The 20,020-nt window shown below is 37.9% G+C and overlaps 2 protein-coding genes across 2 annotated transcripts; one reads left to right on the top strand and one right to left on the bottom strand.

Annotated features, from left to right (window-relative positions):
• Positions 1–109: 109 nt before the first annotated feature.
• On the bottom strand, positions 110–6,164 carry LOC135480355 (MORN repeat-containing protein 5-like). The gene is made up of 5 exons (XM_064760183.1): positions 6,109–6,164; positions 5,011–5,158; positions 4,381–4,492; positions 3,570–3,701; positions 110–3,132 (listed from the first exon to the last, which is right to left on the bottom strand). Exons 1-5 carry the CDS (start codon positions 6,153–6,155, stop codon positions 3,053–3,055), a joined length of 519 nt encoding a protein of 172 aa, XP_064616253.1. The 5' UTR covers positions 6,156–6,164; the 3' UTR covers positions 110–3,052.
• Positions 6,165–6,256: 92 nt separating this feature from the next.
• On the top strand, positions 6,257–15,593 carry LOC135480901 (mannan endo-1,4-beta-mannosidase-like). Its single transcript, XM_064760830.1, has 6 exons — positions 6,257–6,506; positions 8,013–8,174; positions 9,322–9,471; positions 10,254–10,399; positions 11,838–12,017; positions 13,703–15,593. The coding sequence occupies exons 1-6, from the start codon at positions 6,257–6,259 to the stop codon at positions 14,144–14,146; spliced, it is 1,332 nt and encodes a 443-aa protein (XP_064616900.1). The 3' UTR covers positions 14,147–15,593.
• Positions 15,594–20,020: the final 4,427 nt, after the last annotated feature.

Below are 20,020 nucleotides of genomic sequence, written 5' to 3'. Positions count from 1 at the left end.
TGATAGAAGAAACAACCTGGCATAGAGCTGGATTTTTTTTGTTAATCACAATTTAGCAGGAAATAGCAGTGAAACCAGTTTGCGCTGTGCTATGCATGATAGAAGAAACAACCTGGCATAGAGCTGGATTTTTTTTGTTAATCACAATTTAGCAGGAAATAGCAGTGAAACCAGTTTGCGCTGTGCTTTGTATGCTAGAAGAAACAACCTGGCATAGAGCTGGATTTTTTTTGTTACTCACAATTTAGTAAGAAACACAGCTGTGAAACTAGTTTACACTATGCTCTGTACGCTAGAAGAAACAACCTGGCACAGAGCTGGATTTTTATTTCTGGCATTATTAACACAATCAGAACCAGTTTTCCTTCTAGTGGACATTTGAGGAGAATGGTGACAGGGCACCCAAACATCAGAACAGCCTTAGCCATGGCTTTTTGTGGTTTTGTGAAAGAGACAAGCAATAAGTGTGTGTGTACTAGCATTTGTAAATATTGATCACATGGAACTTTACTTCACGCTGGCTGGTGAAAATCAGATAGGCTTTGTAATGCTGCTCGTTGTCGTATAAGTGAAATATTCTTAAGTACAATGCAAGGATCGCTCATTTAAATCAAATATATCAGTCTTTTTTTTAATGTTTTTATGGAACACATGTAGCATACAACATGGTCTCAGTCATGTATAAACTCTTCTCTACCTTCTGCTAATCGAGGACTCATTGAGGCATACATATATGATTATGAAGACACTGGCATCCTTAACTTCTGACCTCACCAATGCGGTCGCTGTGAGTTCAAGTCCAACTCCTGCTGGCTTCCTCTCCGGCTGTAAGTGGGAAAGTCTGACAACAACCTGTGGATGGTTGTGGGTCTCCCCCCGGGCTCTGCTCGGTTTCCTTCCACCGTAATGCTGACCGCTGTCGTATAAGTGAAATATTCTTGAGTACGGCGTAAAAACACCAATCAAATAAATAATCTTTATCAGCATGGCCACGATATGGCAGAATTACTGCGAATGTGGAGTTAAGCCATAATTATCTGCTCTGATTTCATCAGCGTTTAATATGTCATGGATATGTATATATATATATATTTATTTGACCATAATTGTGATCCTATTAAAGTTTATTTCATAAATGTAAATAAATAAATGTTCAAGTATACAATGCCTTTGAGGCTATGACGGCTAGGTTTGTGATAAATTATCATTGATGAGGAGAGGAAACCAGACAAGGGAAACCCTGGCAGACACAGAACAAACCTTCTTCTGAAAGCTGTAGAAAAGCAAAGATATGGATGTGTTGTTTTGGACTAACCATGTGAGAAAAGTATATGGTATGTGGTAGCCTCTTCTGATCACTCTCTTACAGCATGGCTGCGACATTGCTGAAGTGACATGAAACCATAATCATTTAGTCAACTTATAATGAAATCATGTTGGATAAATTGTTGATCTGGTCAAAATCTAATCCAGTACTTTCAGTGTTTATTACACAAAATGTGTACTATTGCCTTGTATTTATCAAAACCTGTATGTCACATTTGTGATGCTGGATATGACCAAGTGTAAACAGTATGTGGAAATTTTAGATTTTGGTATGCAGTCTTTTCATATTGTATCTATACTGAAGCGCGGGTACATTTATTTTGTTTATTATATCATCTGTGTCGATGTGTATCAAATTAAGGGCAAGTAAACGTCTTAGCTGTCCATAGTCAGTAAATTACGTTATACTTGTATTTAAATAATGCTAACCCCTTGGAGCCTACATGACACTGCTGGACAGCATGTCGAAAGATATTTGTGCTGAGCCAAATTACGTACACTCGTGATTTGTAATTATCTCGTATTATCTGACATCAGGCCACTGTTGTGAACAGTATCAGTATTTTCTTTTTCCAAAGATTCTGCTGATCTTAACAGTGGCCGTGTAGACCTACCCATTCACTGGCATTGGTGTCGAGTCTAGTGTCTTCACATGGTGTTCCTGTGAGGCAGCATTATATGTAAATACAATGTATATAGGCATGCAGTGGTACTGATCTGCTTGACATGGTCAAAAGGAATGTCATTCTTTTCTGATAAAGTTTCTACTAAGGACTATTATAAATGAAAATATTAAACATATGGCAGAAATCTGCCACAGATGTCTGTGTTGAAAGTAGATGGTACTGGAGTATGTGTTATATGATCATATATGTCTTGAAGCTATTTAATTTTATGAATTTCCTCCATAATATTCTTGAGAGTGGCATGAAACACCTGCTGGCTTCCTCTCCGGTCATACACGGGAAGGTCTGCCAGCAACATAAGTGTTGTCATGAGTTAGCCCCGGGCTGTAACACGCTTCCTCCCACCATAATGGTGACCATGATATAAGTAAAATATACATGAGTACGGCATAAAACAACAATTAAAATAATAAATAAATCAAAGTCACAGTTTATCAAGATGATGTGGCATGATAGTATAGTACATGTAATTAGAATAGAAAAAAACCCAAAGAATTGACAAAAGTTGGAAAGATGTCAGATCTGTATAATTTAATCATACTCATACTTTTAATGCACATAAATATATATTACTTCCAGCCCACAGCTGTAAGACATGGGCTATACAATGTAATGTCAAAAAATCAGTGGAATGAAACAATAAATAATTCATGAGACTTTGTACATGTGTGAAGCTCTGAATTAACATGCAGTATTTTACCTTATCAGCACATCAGGTTTAACACAAGAAACCCTTACCAGGTTATAATTTACTTCTTTGTGCTAATGGTAATTGATGAACATAATTAAACAGGGTAAAGTTGTTCCCAGTATAAAAAGATATGCTAAGAAGTGCAATGACAAATTTTGTCATTCCCTATACATGATTAAAACCACCAGATTGTTCAACCACTCATTTTGTTCAGTGTTCACAATTTAAGATAAAAGATAACATATATAATTTCTATCACAGCTTTATACATACAATGTACATGACTTAACATGATACAAAAACATGTGAAATGTTCGCAATATAAACAGTCAATGATATACTCTGGTGATCACTGGGTAGCCTGAGCACCCACATACTCGTCCCAACCCTTCCTGCACGTTTTCACAATCCAGTCATGTTCATCATCATCTGAAACAACCAAGATGGGTGGTTGACACAGTTTTATGGGTGAAGGAAAACTGTAGTTTCAAATATGTCTTATCCATGATTTCTTGAAATAAAAGCAATTCCTGCACTGGTAGTAGCACATCATATTTGAATCACAGATAGACATGCATTTTCGCGTTATTTTAGGCAACATACCTGACTAAAATACAAATCTGCTGTGTGGAGAAGGAGCAAAATATAGTATCACACATTTGATCACGTTTCGCATTGTAACTCGTTGCTACGCCACTCGAATCAATCTTGAAACCCTGACACAGCCAATCCGGATACTAAAACTGGTTTTCAAAGGCTTGAATAACATGACATGGCTGATTATTTATTATCTCTCCAATTACATTTTGGCATGACAAGGGTTTCACTTTTATCAGTCTTTCAGCAAAATAACAAGAATAACATACCCGCATTTCTCAAAAATTTATTGTTGTAATCGACCACAACTCTGGATTTGGGATCATAAAATCCATCTCCACAGTCGTAACAACCTTCTGGGATCTCCCTTGGAGGAACACGATTGGTCAGTTGTGACCTCCCTGAAACAGGTCAAACATGCAAAATCATATGTCAATTCAATTTGCATACAGTCTGTGCACAACACTGTTTTCATTTTGTTCAATGTATCACAGCCATCAGAAACATTAGCATATTAGTAATTTTGAGAGTCAGAACATTTTGTAACAAATTAGGAAGATAGTTTCAATTTTCACCACTGCTGATTAGCCCATGGCTGAATGTATCGATATCAGCAATCTTAAATAAATTGAAAATAATAGCTCACTTTTAATTACTTGTGCATGTACTTGTCTTTTGCATAAATTGTACGAAAAATGGTAAAACTTTACACTGGAATCAGTTAGTTTGAGGCACAAAGATGGAAAGCAGAGAAATGCTGTACAGTCAAGTTTACATGTACATTTTGCTTCACTATGCCAGAAAACAAAGATTACTATTGGTAAATACTGTTCGAGAAAAGATTTAGAAAAGTCACTTACTATGCTTTAATATGGAGGCAGTGTACAGTTTACATGTATTTGTTCCACGACTAGTCCAGACGTTTAAGCTGCTTGTCAGATTGTCACAAATTGTTCCTGTCACATAGCTTTCGTGACAACATACAGTGAAGACATACACTGGCACAACAATTTATGGTAGCACTTCGTGAAACGGGGCCCCAGGAGTCATGGTAATTCTGACCCAGGTTCAATCACTTACCCGCTGGTTTTAAACCATTACGGATCTCTGTGTAGAAGCGTCTGTCATAACCATCACAGTATTTCCAGTTCTCTTCATCAAATTCTAGACCATCAGCAAATGTGTACTGCCCCTGAAAGACACAGCAGGCTGATGAAACAACAGTGACATAATGAAGCCATCTACATGTCATACTCAAACATTTTCCCCTTGTATATACATGATATATATGACGGCAGTCGGTTTTATGAGTGGAAGAATCCAAAGTGGACTGGGTAATTAAATCACCAGCCTTTTGAAGTTTACTGAAGAACTTTCTCACATGTGACATACAAATGTACACACCATGCTGGTGGAAGACAAGCGGTCATTAGACTGTTTGAATGACCACATGAGCACAACGTCCACTGCTTATGGTCACCAAGTTCCCACACTCAGGTATGCCTCTAAAGACTTAGAATATTTTACGTATTCATTTATTGGTGTTTTACACCACCACTCCAAAATACTTTGCTCATATGGCAGTGGGGGAAATCTGGTAGAACCCAGATGGAAATGGAAATCCACAACCACTTGCACATTGCTGTAACATATTAACCAACTATATAAAAATAATGTACAGCCTTCCAAAACAAATTACATAAAACTTACATCTATTGCAATACCATTCTCCCATGTTGCCTCAAACTTGCTACCGTTGGGAAAGAAGAGTGTCCCTTTTCCATGGAACATCCCGTCTTTCATCTCTCCCTCATATCTCGTTTCTGTCGGGAAGTTGTAGTTTCCACTTCCTTCCATACTGGAATAATATTAAAAGCTCAAGGTTTACCTATGCGGCACATGTAAAAGTAAGGTTTTATTGTATGTACATGTAACTCTAGGGTAAGCACACAAGCTACAAGTGAAAAGTCTATAAACTTGTCTTGAACAACAAACATGACAAATTGAACTGGTTCTCTAAATTGGCTAGACTATAATTATTTACTTTACTGGTGTTTTACACCGTCACTAAGAATATTTCACTTCTACGATGGAGGCCAGCATTATGGTGGAAACCCAGGGCCACCTGCAGGTTGGGATATCACACGGTGTCTCCCACAGTATCCACTGGCCACTGAATCTGCCAACCAGTGGCGGTGAGATCAACAGATGGAATGCACCCAAGAATTCACAGCAACCAAATTGGTGGGAGGTTCCTGGGACATTGTGCCACGATGGCATGCTAACCCCCTTCCCTCGACCACAGAGGAACTATAATTAATGGAAGTTACTATACTATTATTAATGGCAACCAAATTGTTCGTATTTGCATATAGTAACTTGTACCTTGTACTTGATTACTCTTCTGATAATCTATAGCAAATACATATTTTCTCAAAAACTGAATGAGAAAATTTCTTCAGTCAGAACTTAATAGGCCTATCAAATCAGTTTACTCCTACATTTACTACGACTAGCCTGTTTAATGTTTTTAAATTAACAGGGCAAGGTGTTAAGAGAATATATGATTCTTCGAAAAGGTCACATCCATTTTGTTTTTCACGAGAATCGTTTTGGGAACTCTGGTATTTACAAAATAAATGCCTGTATGTCGTCTGCTACTAAAATGGTTACTGTTGATATATCATTATGAACAGGGCGATTTCACCATGTACTTTCCATGAATTCTTCCTCAAAGATGGCAAAGGGGTAGATAGAATAAATTTTTATTCGTTTGAATCAAACTAGTAAAGTCGTGCAGGTACATACCGTCCATTTGTGTGGTCTCCAACATAGCTGCTTCCCGTGTACTCCATCTTGACGCCTTCGTGTTGTTATAGAAACTCTCGGGCTTTCTCGCGTGCTTTTTATTCCCCAAACTCACGTGACTGGTCATGTGACTTTTTTATTGTCCAAAATGTCAGCCGGAAGGTGGGCAGTTTGTTTTCTTTGTGGCCAGTTCCTCATTTTGTCGGCCAATTCCCAAAGCTTTTTACAAGTGAAAGGGAAGAATCTGACTCTAAATGGGGAAAAGGTATTTCTGTCTGGAATGAACCAAGCGTGGGTCCACTATGGGTCTGATTTCGGAAATGGGAACTACGAAAAATCAAAGGTAGCACTGTACCAAACGATCGATCACATTCACAACAGCGGTGGAAACTCTATGCGTGAGTGTCATCATGATACTGATAAGCATTCAGAGATGAATTTGTTGTGAAGTTGTGTGGTACATGTATGGAACAAGTGTCAAAAAAAGAATTAATCAGACATTAAATTCAAGGCGTAGACTATGAGGGTTAATGACCATTTATAAACAGTGTTGAAAGTAGCCATAACTGCTCCGACGGTAACTGGACTAACATATGTACCATCGTTGCAAATGCTACCCGGTTGAAAGCTCGAAGTTCGTTCCCGCACCATTCTATTTAGGCTAGTCATCACTTCAACTGTGCTCCGCGCGAAGTAGAAACACAGGAATAATTAGCACCTAATTATATTTTCCCCACAGCGCTGCTCTACCTGTCATGTCTGTAGAAACGAGATACCTCAAACTGGCTCACTTGGACAGGTCGCCGACCACCATATTGTTGACCACCATGTTGTCATCATAACCATTCACGCATCACCGACTTCTGTGTGATAGTAGACACGTACCTTGTGGATTTTGCACTAGGTGCATCCTGTACCGTGAGCAGAAGTTGATTTGTGTAAATGACAATATGGAGACCGGTGACCTGTTCTTGTGAGCAAGTTGGAGGTGTTTCTACTGAGGCATAGCGGCAGTGTGGGAAAAATGTGATTAGGTGGCTGGCAGTTGTAACAACGCCTGGCCTAAATTGAACTGTGCAGGACTGGAATTCGAGGTGTGAACCAGGTAGCATTTGAGACGATGGTACAAACATTAGCAGTTGCAGCTATGTTGAAAGCAATCTTTTTTGGATTGAAAATTAATGAAAATAAATTGATGTGCACACACAAGTATTTGAACAGAAATCAATATTCATGGTACATAGTAGTCCTGTATGATGGCATTTTCGCTCATATATATATATATATATATATTATTGTGAAGCCTCCGTGGCTTAGGTGGTTTGCAGGAGCCTCTCACTAATGCGGTCGCTGTGATTTCAAGTCCAGCTCATGCTGGCTTTCTCTCTGACCGTAAGTGGGAAGGTCTGTCAGCAACCTACAGATGGTCGTGAGCTTCCCCCGGGTTCTGTCTGATTTCCTCCCGCCATAATGCTGGCCGCCGTCATACAAGTGAAATATTCTTGAGTACAGTGTAAAACACCAATGAAATAAATAAATAAATATTGTGAAGCTGTAAGGTGCACTAGTGACTTCAAAATAATATTGGAGCGAAGGTTCCGCCATGCAGGACTAAATCAGTAGAGGACTTTTTAAGTTGAGGCTGCTGTCACATGGTACGGTGACACCAATTCATTATAAGTTTGTTTTTCACAATGAACATCTGAAAAGTGCGTGCATCTTAGAGATAAAGAAATCATTAACTTTGTCTTTGCAACTGCCATCAATAGTGCCTTGAACTATGTGACTGATTTGGACAAATCCATCTATATCAGACCCATCGTCTATGTTCATACACTATATTTTTGGAATGGTTCTATCAGCTGTTTCTCCGTAATACAGAATTGTGTTGTGTACATTTTTAGGTGTGTGGTTACATGTGGGTGGGTCATCAACACCGATGTTCAACAGCTCTGGATTTGTCACTGGCCTGGACAAATACATCCTGTCTGATTTGAGGGATTTTCTGCTGAGAGCTCAGAGTAGAAATGTACTCATAAATTTCTCTTTGTGGAATTGCTTGAGTGGTGAGTTCAGATATGTTATAGGTACATGTATTTTAGATGAGGACAGTACATGTATACTGACACCAGAGCCAAATGCCTATACAGTTTTTATTTGGCCCACTGTCATGACTATGTTTATAGTACAGTAATTTTAATGCAAATCAGATCAGATCAGATTTTCAGTGTAAGAAGAGGGCATTTCACCATATATATCTCTATGATCTAAATTCCATTTTAAAGGTTGTTATCTCCTGATTGTTTGCAGGCAGTTGAAAATAAGAAAGGTGTGATAGAATTATTATTAATACGAATTATTTGCTACGTGTGATTTATATGTAGTAAGGGGGCCTCCGTGGCTCAGTTGGCTAGTGTGCTAGCGCAGCGTAATGACCCAGGAGTCTCTCACCAATGCAGTCACTGTGAGTTCAAGTCCAGCTCATGCTGCCTTCCTCTCCGGCTGTACGTGGGAAGGTTTGCCAGCAACCTGCGGATGGTCGTGGGTTTCCCCCAGGCTTTGCCAGGTTTCCTCCCACCATTATGCTGGCCGCCGCTGTATAAATAAAATATTTTTGAGTACAGTGTAAAACACCAATCAAATAAATAGATAAATAGAATTAGTGATAAAATTTTATCTATTAAATCCGTGACAGGAATCGAAGTATAAAGCGTGGAGAAATCCCAAGTAGATATGTTCTTATATGGTATGTGTATTAGGGCTGTGTATTTGCTTCCATCTCAAAGATGACATCGGGGCCTCAGTTGGTTAGCGCGCTAGCACAGCGTAATGACTCAGGAGCCTCTCACCAATGTGGTCACTGTGAGTGCAGGGAACCTGCGGATGGTTGTGTGTTTCCTGCGGGCTCTGCCTGGTTTCTACCCACCATAATGCTGGCCGCCATGGTATAAGTGAAATATTTTTGAGTACAGCGTAAAACACCAATCAAATAAATAAATATATGTAGTAATACACTATTGGTTAACAATATTTTATTAGATCCAATTTCCTAAAATATTATAATAATTTATATGAAATGTTTCTTTTCATATATACACCAGTAAACAAATACTGCGTAAAATAATAAGATGTTGCACCTTTACACCAAGCATAATTGTTTTGAAAAGCTTTTCATGATCTTAAGTTAATAGTTATTCATGTATTTTTTGGCAGGTAACTTAATGAAGGGTCTATATACTGATGAAATGAAGCTCCAGTCCTATATTGATAATGCTCTAAGGCCCATGGTGAGAGCCTTGAGGGACCTGAGAGCTTTAGGAAGCTGGGAGATTATAAATGAACCTGAGGGGTGCATAGCAAAAGGTCAGATTTGAAACAACTCTTTTACTTTTCAGTTTTCGTCTCCATTTTAATGGTTATTCTTGCTGTTTAATACATGCCATTATCAGTTAATATTTTTCCTTTTCCTACACCAATTACAAATACTACTCATGACAGGTTGTGACAGAGGTGACTTGCCTTCTTTTGCTGAAACCACCTCCATGATATGAGATATGCCAAAGAAACAATTGTGATGAAACTTGGAGCTCTTGAAAGCCATAGTGTCAGGTCATGTTAGGTTTTTGTGCAAAGTGAGTTATCTGGAACTTTCTAATACATGTACCTAATGAATTAAGGCTTTGAATCCCTTTACTAAAAGCAGAATACAAGTTGTGTTGAAATTAATAGTCTGTGTGTGGCTTTATTTATTTGTTTTCTTAAGACCTGGGTGTTAAATAATCAGAATGTAATTTTTTCATTGTATATTATCAAAATTCAGGCCATCCTTAAAAAATTCTTTGTTGTGTATTAACTAACCTTATTTTTTTGGTTCAGACTACTGATGTAGGTAGCAGTTTTATAATTAATTTTTTTTAAAAGTTAACTTGGTAGAAGAACGTGAAAGAAACTGTCAAAATCCCAATCAAAGCTGTAGAGTACGGCCCTTTTTTGGAGGGTTGGTCAGGTTATGCCCAACAAATATGTTTTTCATAATAACCCCAATTCTTCTGTTTTCCATTAAAATTTCCTTTTGTGTTCACATAAACCATAATTGAGTAGCTCTGTATTCCTTTCAAACTGTGTCTTTTGTTCACTCCTGCCAGGTGTATATAACAAAGACCATTGTTTTGACACCCGTCTGGACCCCCTGCCGTGGGAGGGAGGGAGCTGGGAAGCAAAGTACCCACGTTACGATCTTTCAAGGTTCATCAGCAGACAGGCCAGTGCTATACACCAGGAGGACCCCAAGGTACATGTGCTATTGGTTATACTGCCACTCAATGGCAAGATACACATGTAGTATATCGGACAACGCTCTCAATGTGCTTGAGGTCAAAGGCCAAATCATAGGGTTATTAACCCAGTATATTTCGGTATCCGGTCACTGTGTAGTTTCTCTGATGCGGGATAGATGTGGAGCTGATGAGGTTTTGGTTGATATTCAATGTAAGAAATGAATTTATTTTTAACGAATTTTTCCATATATGTATATTTTTACGTTATCATTATACTATGGATTAACTTTCTCATTCTCCAGTTTTCTTATCTTTTCTCTCACTTAAAGATGAAAACGAAATCCACATTGTAAATTCCCTGAATTTTACAAAAAAGTATATCTTGCTGTGAGCCAAGTTTAATAGAAGTAGTGTGTTCTTAGTTCCCTTTCACATGCCTGATCAAGGAGATTAACTCATTGAAGGGGGCGTACATGCTATGAACAGACAGGTCTCGTTTTCTTCCACCATAATGCTGACCACTGTCGTATATGTGAAATATTCTTGAGCACGGTGTAAACCAATAATCAAGTAAATAAACATTTCTCAAGTAAATATGTATTGCCCCTGCTTCATTTTTTTTTTTATATAAAATTTCCATCTCTGGTAGTGCAGACCTCTGCCCATGCAGGCAGTGTTAAGTTTTCATACATGTACATGTTAACAAAATGGACAACATATATGAGTGCCGGCAGTGTAGCGATTTGTAAATATATTGCAACAGGTTTTGCTCAGAACTGTCAATATAATACACCAATTTAAGCTTTGATAGATTATTATAATTTTTAAAATTTTACATAAGTAGGTTTGTCCGTTAACATTTTAACTGTGACTTATTGTTTATTTATTTTTTTTATTTTATTATATTCTTATGGATAACAGTAAGCAACATTATGCCGCCATACAATACCGCAGATCATCCCAGCATAAAATATTTGTGCAAAACTGCACAATTCTTTTGTAAAATTAATTTGCAAACAAATTAATGATGAATTTTGTCAAACACAAGCCTCCTCGAGACTATTATTTGTGTTATTGAGTCATTTTGTGGAAAGCCACTTTCTATTTTGTTGTTTTAAACACGGAACAGTTTTGGTGAAAGACAACAAAGGGTGTAAGGATAAAGGCAGCAAAAGAGGTTAAATTAATGGTTGCAATGATTTTGGTAATGAAAGCTACAAATCATGATTGTAAGAATGTAAACAGATGTAGGGATAAAATCCCCACAGGATGTCAGGTTTAGAAGGGTTACAGTGGGTTTTAGATAAAGCCCATAAAGCATCTCAGCACAAAGTTTACAGAGCATCATAGAATAAAGGCTACAAGGGATGAAAATAAATCATGTCACAAAGGGGCATAACTCTGCTGTGAAATATCGAAAACTGACAAACCCTATTTTACTTTTGTCCCCAGGCCCTGGTAACTGTAGGTATCTGGACCTGGTTTACAATCCTGGAGAAGTGGCCCAGGACTAACTTTTACTCTGATGCCTGCTTGAACAAGGCGGGTGGTGTAACGGACGGACACCTGGACTTTTACCAGATTCACACCTACGATATACTCGGCTTCTTTTCAGAACACGCCCCCTTCAAGGTGAGTTGTGAAGCAGGCTAAAACGGATTCCTACATTAAGGCACATTATGCATTTCTTTAGTGAACAGGGGGTTCCAGTGGCCAAGGTACCAGCGAGACGCAATCACTCAGGAGCCTCTCACCAAAGCGGTTGCTAAATTCCTGGTCATGCTGGCTTCCTATCCGTCGATGCACGGGAAGGTCTGGCAGCAACCTACAGATGATTGTAGGTTTCCCACCCGGCTCTGTCTGACTTCCTCTCTCTATAATGCTGACTGCTGTTTTATAAGTGAAATATTTTTGCGTGCTGCGTAAAATTCAGATCAAATAAATCACATCTTTACTGAACAAGACTCTGTCCATGTCTTCCCATGATAATGCTGGCTGCTGTTAGATAAAGAAAATATTCTTGAGAACGGCAGAAAACACCAATCAAATAAATAACAAATAACACTGCAGACAACTGCTTTTTAGAGTACACAACCAGAATAGTGAAAAGAATGTTGTAGGTAGTTGCATATTACACCAAACTATAAACACTCTGGGATTCCTAAATTATACTCTGTGTGTTTACTCAGTTGTTTGTAGTGGGGTGTTTACATTATAATTGCCATGACAACTTTTTGTTAATTTGAAAATCAATACATATTCAATGTTAATTCGAAAATCAGTGCATATTCAGTGTTAATTTGAAAATCAGTACATGTTCAGTGTTAATTTGAAAATCAGTACATATTCAATGTTAATTCAAACATCAGTGCATATTCAGTGTTAATTTGAAAATCAGTACATGTTCAGTGTTAATTTGAAAATCAGTACATATTCAATGTTAATTCAAACATAAGTGAATATTCAGTGTTAATTTGAAAATCAGTACATGTTCAGTGTTAATTTGAAAATCAGTACATATACGGTATTCAGATAGTTTAGATTGGAAACGATTTCTTTGATTTTACTCTTCATACATTTTATAGGTAGATAAGACTGTCAGTGAAAACTCACCTCTTAACTCTAGGGTTGATTCTCTTTATAGGACGAATTACATTAAAGGTGATTGTAATGGTTTTAGTTTTCACCAAAAATTATTATCAAAAGGCTTCATCTGCTGTTAATGATTTAAATTCCGAAAGTTTTTCTCGTGAAAATAATTCATTGATTATTTTTAAACATGCATTTTTAATTGTCCAATATACATGTAATGTTGTGTTCAAAAATGTCCGGCGCTTGCCTTCCTTTGTTCTTAGAATGTTGCAACGTCATTGGTGTTGTCCATCATTCATATATGCAAAATAGTTGAAGTTTTTGTGATGTTGGTGGTCACAAAATATTATTTTTAGTTCTGAAATTTTCCAGTAGAATATCATCCCATGATCTAAGCCCACCATTATGGGCGTATAAGTGAAATATTCTTGAATCCGGCATAAAACACCAATCAAATAATAAATAATAAAAATCCAAGCAAACCTCAGAACACCTTTCTAAAATCAATAAAACTCTCAGAATCAGGAAAAATGGTCAGGTTAGTCATGGACAAAATTTATGGTCATTTAGGGTAAGCTACAAATTGCACACATGTATACAAAAATGATTTAAAAATGTAACTCATCACCTTATACTTGCGCAGGTACCGTACCTTTCATTTTCAGACCAAAAACCTTTGCAGTTCACCATTTGATAATATACCTGTGCTGTGTTTATAACTTCAGGTCAATGCCTCGTACTATCTGCTAGATAAACCACTAGTTATTGGAGAGTTCAGCCAGAAGAAGGGGGGTGGCTTTTCCTCCAAGCAGCTCTTCACCCACGCGTACGAACACGGCTACAGCGGGGCCTGGTCGTGGTGTGCGCTAGATGAAGACGGTGCCTCGGACAATTTGACAGTCCAGATGCTCGGGATGTCAGCACTAAAAGGAAGAAATAACCAGAGTCTCGGAGGTCGTATCGACATAATTATCAATGATACCCTCTCTCGAAGCAGTAATATATTTTGCACATTTGCTCAAAATCGGCTCGCCATATTTTATTTTTTGCTACTGCTCCTTTTGGTTCTGTTTTGTATCGAGTTGCTCAGGATTGTGTCGAAGTGCATCAAGGGAGTTAACTCTAAACCAAAGTTATTCCCCTTTGATTCCAAAACTCTGTTACTGTGATATTTTCGGTTCACTGGTCGTTTTTGACAGATTTTTGTTTTCTTAGGTGTGCAAATCAGGGTGGCAATTTTTTATCTTACTGGAGAATAACTTTTGCTGAAATTACTCAATTTTGTTACTTTTTTCATACCTTTTTTGTTGATGGTATTGGTTGGAACTTCATACTGGTCAGTTGTTTGAAAAAAAGACTAACTGGAGGATCAGATAGAAAAACAGTGGTGAGCAAAAATAATGAAAGATCATAGAACTTAGTTGTGTAAAGATTAAACACATTTGTCGTGGTTATGACCAGTCAGTCTTATTAAACTGCAAAGACTGTATGAAGAAAACCATTCTATATAGATGTATATACATGTATACTTCCAGGTTTTTACATCTGTAGTTTAATGTTTTTATTTTGCTTTAATAGTGTATAATGGATTTCCTCTTCTCCTTAGGAAGAGCTGCTAGCAATCGCAGGTTTTCTGCTGGGCTCTGTTCGGCTTCCTCCCACCATAGTGTTGGTCCCTGTCATGTAAGGGAATACAGCATAAGGCACCAGTCAAATAAAAACAGTCAATAATTCCAAGAATACTCTTCCTCAAGGATGTGTTGGTTAAATATTGGACATGATTTTTCCACCAAATTTATCCTTAAGGAAAAAATAAACTGCATTGTAGGCAGGACCTAAGGATATGAAAGATTTCAGATTTTGTGAAGAATAGGGTGAATTTGACTAGAGTGAGCCTGTGGAATAATTGTTAAAAGGAGGACTTTAAAATTTCTAGCCATTAAGTCTGTGGACCACTGTTCTCTGTTTAAGCACCTTCTGCAGCAACAGACTCATAGAATGCCACAGGTTGTTTCACATTTTCAATGTGGACACATAGCATGCAGCTGTACATAGTTTCTCTAATTTTTACACATACCGTTGTGTCCGCAGTCATTAATGTACAGTCATTAATGTGGTCTTTGTGGTTCAGTGTATAACAAACATTCCATGACATATTATGTCGATATTTGATTCCAAGGCAACTATTTTGTCATTGTATATTTGGACAGATTATTATAAATATGTAATATGATTCTTTTGTACTGTAAAATACACTATTTTTTGTATAATCTTTTATAAAGTGTTGTGATAGTTGATTGTGGCTATACGCTGCATCTGTATGTATACATGGCTCATAAAACCGGTTTATTTCCATGCATTAGCAAATCTGACTACATTGTATTACTGTGTTTTTGGTGCTTTTCTGGTACATGTGTGCTCAATATGTCGTTGTTTCACCAGCATGATTTCTCATGATCCTGTCTGTATTATTGAAGTAGTTTTGTACAACACTTGTATCTGTATAAAACAATAAGCAGCAACATGTTAGAATGATTACTATTTTTATTATAAATAGTGTTAAGAGATTTATGCTTGTGTCGTTTAAGCAAAATATTCTTACTTACGACATAACGCCAATGAAATACATAAATAAATAAATAAATAAATAAATAAGAGATTTACCTGAAAAAGGTAATAGACATACTCACATGTTAAGCTTTGTATCTTTTGGTTTTTTTATGTTTCGTTTGTGGTCAGTGACAATAAATGGCCTATAATTTCACTCATGATTAAGTTGAACATTTTGTCTGATTCTGAAAGTTCTATTGAGGTGTTAGTTGAGGTGTTTGAAAGGTGGTATGATTTTGTTTTTATGTTTGTTGATTGAAGATTTTCTGCAAATAATTTTTTCTTGTGTTGCGAGATTACATATTTATTACACACTGGTTTTGTATTGTATTTCACTTTTATTCAGTTTACGATTTGTTTTTGATGTGCTTTCATGTTATGGACATTTTGGGCATATTTAAATTTAGAAATTAAGCAGACTTAACTGAAATAATGTTCTGGTTAATTGGGCCAAGAGTCAAGTAAAGCATTAGCATGTGATGTTATTGCTATAAAGTTGTACAGGACTAACGAATAGTATCATCCTTATTGGAGAGTTCTTAACATGATTTGGTTTAGCAACATTCCTCCAACATGGCCGCCAAAGCAGTACATTCCAAATTGCTATTTTAAAACACACCACATAAGAAGGTCTCATATGTTTGTCTTTTGTATGCTTTTGTAATACAATCATTCGAAAATGGTAGAATGATGAGTATGGTATGAAGTCTGTTATACTAAACACTTACTCTAATTTATTTGATTGGTGTTTTACGCAGTACTCAAGAATATTTCACCTATACGATGGCGGCCAGCATTATGGTGGGAGGGATCCGGGCAGAGTAATAGGGATCCGGGCAGAGGAATAAGAATCCGGGTGTGGGGGGAGGAAACCCACGACCATCCACAAGTAAAGCATTAGCATGTTCCCACTTACGGCCGGAGAGGAAGCCAGCATGAGCTGGACTTGAACTCACAGCGACCGCATTGGCGAGAGACTCCTGGGTCATTATGCTGCGATAGCGCGCTAACCGACTGAGCCACGGAGGCACCCCTTACTCTGATAGCTTGACTTAGCGACAGTATGTTCTTGTTGGATGATGGAGAAGAATTATATTTTAGAATCAGCACGAGCGTATGACAGGTCTTTGATATAAGCATATAACTTTCCTACGTCGGATAGGCTCCTGCTGGGTCACAATTTATCTCCGTTTAATACTGAGTGTGACTTTTTGCCGTATGACTTTGGTGATCAGGTACAACATGGTGCAGTGCCTCTACATGTACCATGTACCATGTACGACGAGGACTGGCCGCTTCAATATTAAACATTCTGCTGTAAGTAATGTGCAGTTCGGTAGGCTAGAAGGTCTGAAATCTTTGGTCCAGGGCTATTTCATTGACCGAGCAATTGTGATACTTCAAAGACGAAGGCTAGCATAACGGCCACATTTACTTGTATTAAGATTCCACAACGTTTGTATATGAGGAACATACCATAGCGTATGCTGAGTTTGAGTTTTGATTTGGTCCTCGTTCTTCCTTTGTGTTTAGCGCTTCGCCCTTTTGTGTTTTCGACCTTTTATATATACGGTCGAAAGAAAAAATGCGAGTGGCAGTATCCGTCTTCCGGACTGAAAAGCAACAATGCAGTAATAATGATTTCATACAAATGCCTTTAGAAGTTAAAAGGATGTTGGCCACTATGCACAGCAACTGCAGGAGACTATTTTAAATATTGATGTTAGATGTTTTTTTCATAAAACCTTTTACACGCTTTTTAAATCAGATATTGTTTTAAAGTCTAGCTTGACCTGCCTCTCCACAGTTATACACTTATGCAGCTTTTTCACCCATAAAATCTCTAGAGGCGATAATGATGCAAACATATTTAAATGAATCGGGGTTGAAGCCACGTGAATGTCTGAAAGGTCTATGAAGCACAAGCAATCAATTGCTTCAGTGACCAAATCCACACCAGTCAAACAATAATACAGGACAGGCTCTTGGAATACTTAACCGCAGGTACCCAAGCCGTGGGATTTCCGTGGGATTTCATTTGGCCCAGCTTCAAAATCGAACAGGAGTGTGGAAAGATGTATAAAATGAATCTCGTGAATTAAACCTGCGATTTTAACCAAGTAGTCTACATGTGATTTATTTATTTAATTATTTAATTGGTGTTTATGCCGTACTCAAGGATATTTCACTTATGCGACGGCGGCCAGCATTATGGTGGGAGTGAGTGAGTGGTTGGGGTTTAACGTCGTAGTTAACAATTTTTCAGTCATATGACGACGAATGAATCCTTCAGCATTATGGTGGTAGGAAACTGGACTGAGGTCTACATGTGAATGTGTCGTGGTAACTGAGTTACGCTAAATGGGGTGTGGTGGGGTGTTGTGAGGTGGGGTGGGGTGAAGTGTAAAACATACTCTTAATTATTACATGCGACGTAGTTTAAAGTTTTACATACTCATGGCTGCCAGATTTTTTTAACCCCATATAGTCATGGTAGGATATAAAGGGCAATAATTAAGCGTTTTGCACCGATGCATTGTTAAACGTAATGGCTTCACTACATGTGGATAAAGTGAATTAAAACTACAACTAAAATAAATGCGTAAATGGCGGGCACCCTAAATGAAAGGCAAATGAGAGAATTATGAAAAAAACGGAGACAAATGATTATATATAGCCTAAAAACCTACACTGTATGTTTTGAACGGTTCTTTATTAGTAGTATCAAGAAAAACCCTTCAAATTCATGTTTAAATGTAATATAAGTAAGACCCCTCGAGGAACATCGTCGGTCTGTGTTTCGTGACAATGTTGGGACACAGGACAAAACGAGGAAGAGCTGTTATCTGGCAGGTAAGCTGCAATCTGACTGTGCCTGGCACATGCGCGTCTAAATCTCGGCATACTTTGAACATCACACTTAGTTGCGTTGTATTACGATGGTACTGGGTGTACGGTAATAAATTATTAAAATTACTGATTATATCAAATGCAAACCTGTTGTCTTTATATTCATGTTCTGAGAAGCTGACCTTTTAATTTCTCACGTAACGAACTATAGTCTAAAGGGAAAACAGTGACAAAAAACCTGAGGGCGAGAAAGCGAAACTAACTTCGTTCTTTCACGCTTTCGGCCTCTTAAAAAGGGCGAAAGAGCGAAATTAACTTCGCATTTTCTACCTGAGAAAAGGTAAAAAACCCGAAAGTGCCAAGCAAAAACTCGGAAGTGCGAAGTTGTGTCAACTTCGTACTTTCGTGTTTTCGTCCCGCATTTTCGAGCTTTTGCCTCGCGCTTTCGGGTTTTCGTTCTTCTATTTATAAGGTCGAAAGTAAGAAAACGCGAGTGGCCACATCCGGATTCCATAGTCCGATCCATTCAAAACCAATGAGGTATCAAAAAATGTCAACACAACTGAAATCAGCAACATTCAGTGCACACATGCTACATACATGATAATTCGCCACAACTGAGATCAGAAACATTCAGTGCACACATGTTACATACATGATAATTCGACACAACTGAGATCAGAAACATTCAGTGCACACATGCTGCATACATGATAATTCGCCACAACTGAGATCAGCAACATTCAGTGCACACATGTTACATACATGATAATTCACCACAACTGAGATCAGCAACATTCAGTGCACACATGCTACATACATGATAATTCACCACAACTGAGATCAGCAACATTCAGTGCACGCATGCTACATACATGATCTTATGTATGTATTTTCGCCTTTGCCTAAGTAGACTTTGAGCTACATATGGAGTGCGGGTATTTGTTTTTGTCGAACTTTGTATATGAGTTTGTAGACAATGGGGATGTTAAATGTGATGTTTAAAAAGACTTTTTGACTGGAATATTATTGAAGGACGGAACCTTAAATACTCGATATTAGATGAAAAAGCATGAACATGTGCATTTAGGACTGTTTATGGGTTGATCTAGTAGACGCCCTACATTGCCGAGGTAGTTAGCACGCTAGTGCAGCGAAATGATACAGCGGTCGCTCACCAATGCGCTCAATGTGAGCTCAAGTCCAGCTAATGCTGGCTTCCTCTCCGGCCGTACGTGGGAAGGTCTGCCAGCAACCTGCGGATGGCCATGTGTCATGGCTCTCCCCGATTTCCTCTCACTATAATGCTGACTGCCGTCGTATAAGTAAAATTCTTGAGTAGGCGTAAAAAACCAATCAATTAAATAAATAAATTGATCTAGGGCATGTAGGTGTTAGGGGCTTTGCATTCAGAAATTTCATGATTTCTGACATGAATATCTGACACAATGACTGTTTTATGACACTACCATGCCAGCTGGCAGCATGAGCTAGATGACAGTCTTTTTCCGTTCATCTAACCATGTCTATAATCTCAGCGAGTACAGCTCGTAAGGCCGTAAGCTCTAAAACGTTACATGCAA

The sequence above is a fragment of the Liolophura sinensis genome, chromosome 13 (assembly GCF_032854445.1).
Source record: "Liolophura sinensis isolate JHLJ2023 chromosome 13, CUHK_Ljap_v2, whole genome shotgun sequence".
Taxonomy (NCBI): domain Eukaryota; kingdom Metazoa; phylum Mollusca; class Polyplacophora; order Chitonida; family Chitonidae; genus Liolophura; species Liolophura sinensis.
Note: the sequence above shows the minus strand (reverse complement) of the source record. Positions and strands in the feature narration are given on the sequence as shown.

Bases quoted from the DNA above. Each gene is read 5' to 3' on its own strand.
- LOC135480355 (XM_064760183.1), bottom strand. From the start codon at position 6,155: ATGGAGTACACGGGAAGCAGCTATGTTGGAGACCACACAAATGGACG. The intron at 5,159-6,108 runs GTATGTACCTGC...ATATTATTCCAG, and splicing joins GGAGACCACACAAATGGACG to TATGGAAGGAAGTGGAAACT. The intron at 4,493-5,010 runs GTAAGTTTTATG...TGTGTCTTTCAG, and splicing joins AGAATGGTATTGCAATAGAT to GGGCAGTACACATTTGCTGA.
- LOC135480901 (XM_064760830.1), top strand. From the start codon at position 6,257: ATGTCAGCCGGAAGGTGGGCAGTTTGTTTTCTTTGTGGCCAGTTCCTC. The intron at 6,507-8,012 runs GTGAGTGTCATC...GTACATTTTTAG, and splicing joins CAGCGGTGGAAACTCTATGC to GTGTGTGGTTACATGTGGGT. The intron at 10,400-11,837 runs GTACATGTGCTA...TTTTGTCCCCAG, and splicing joins TACACCAGGAGGACCCCAAG to GCCCTGGTAACTGTAGGTAT.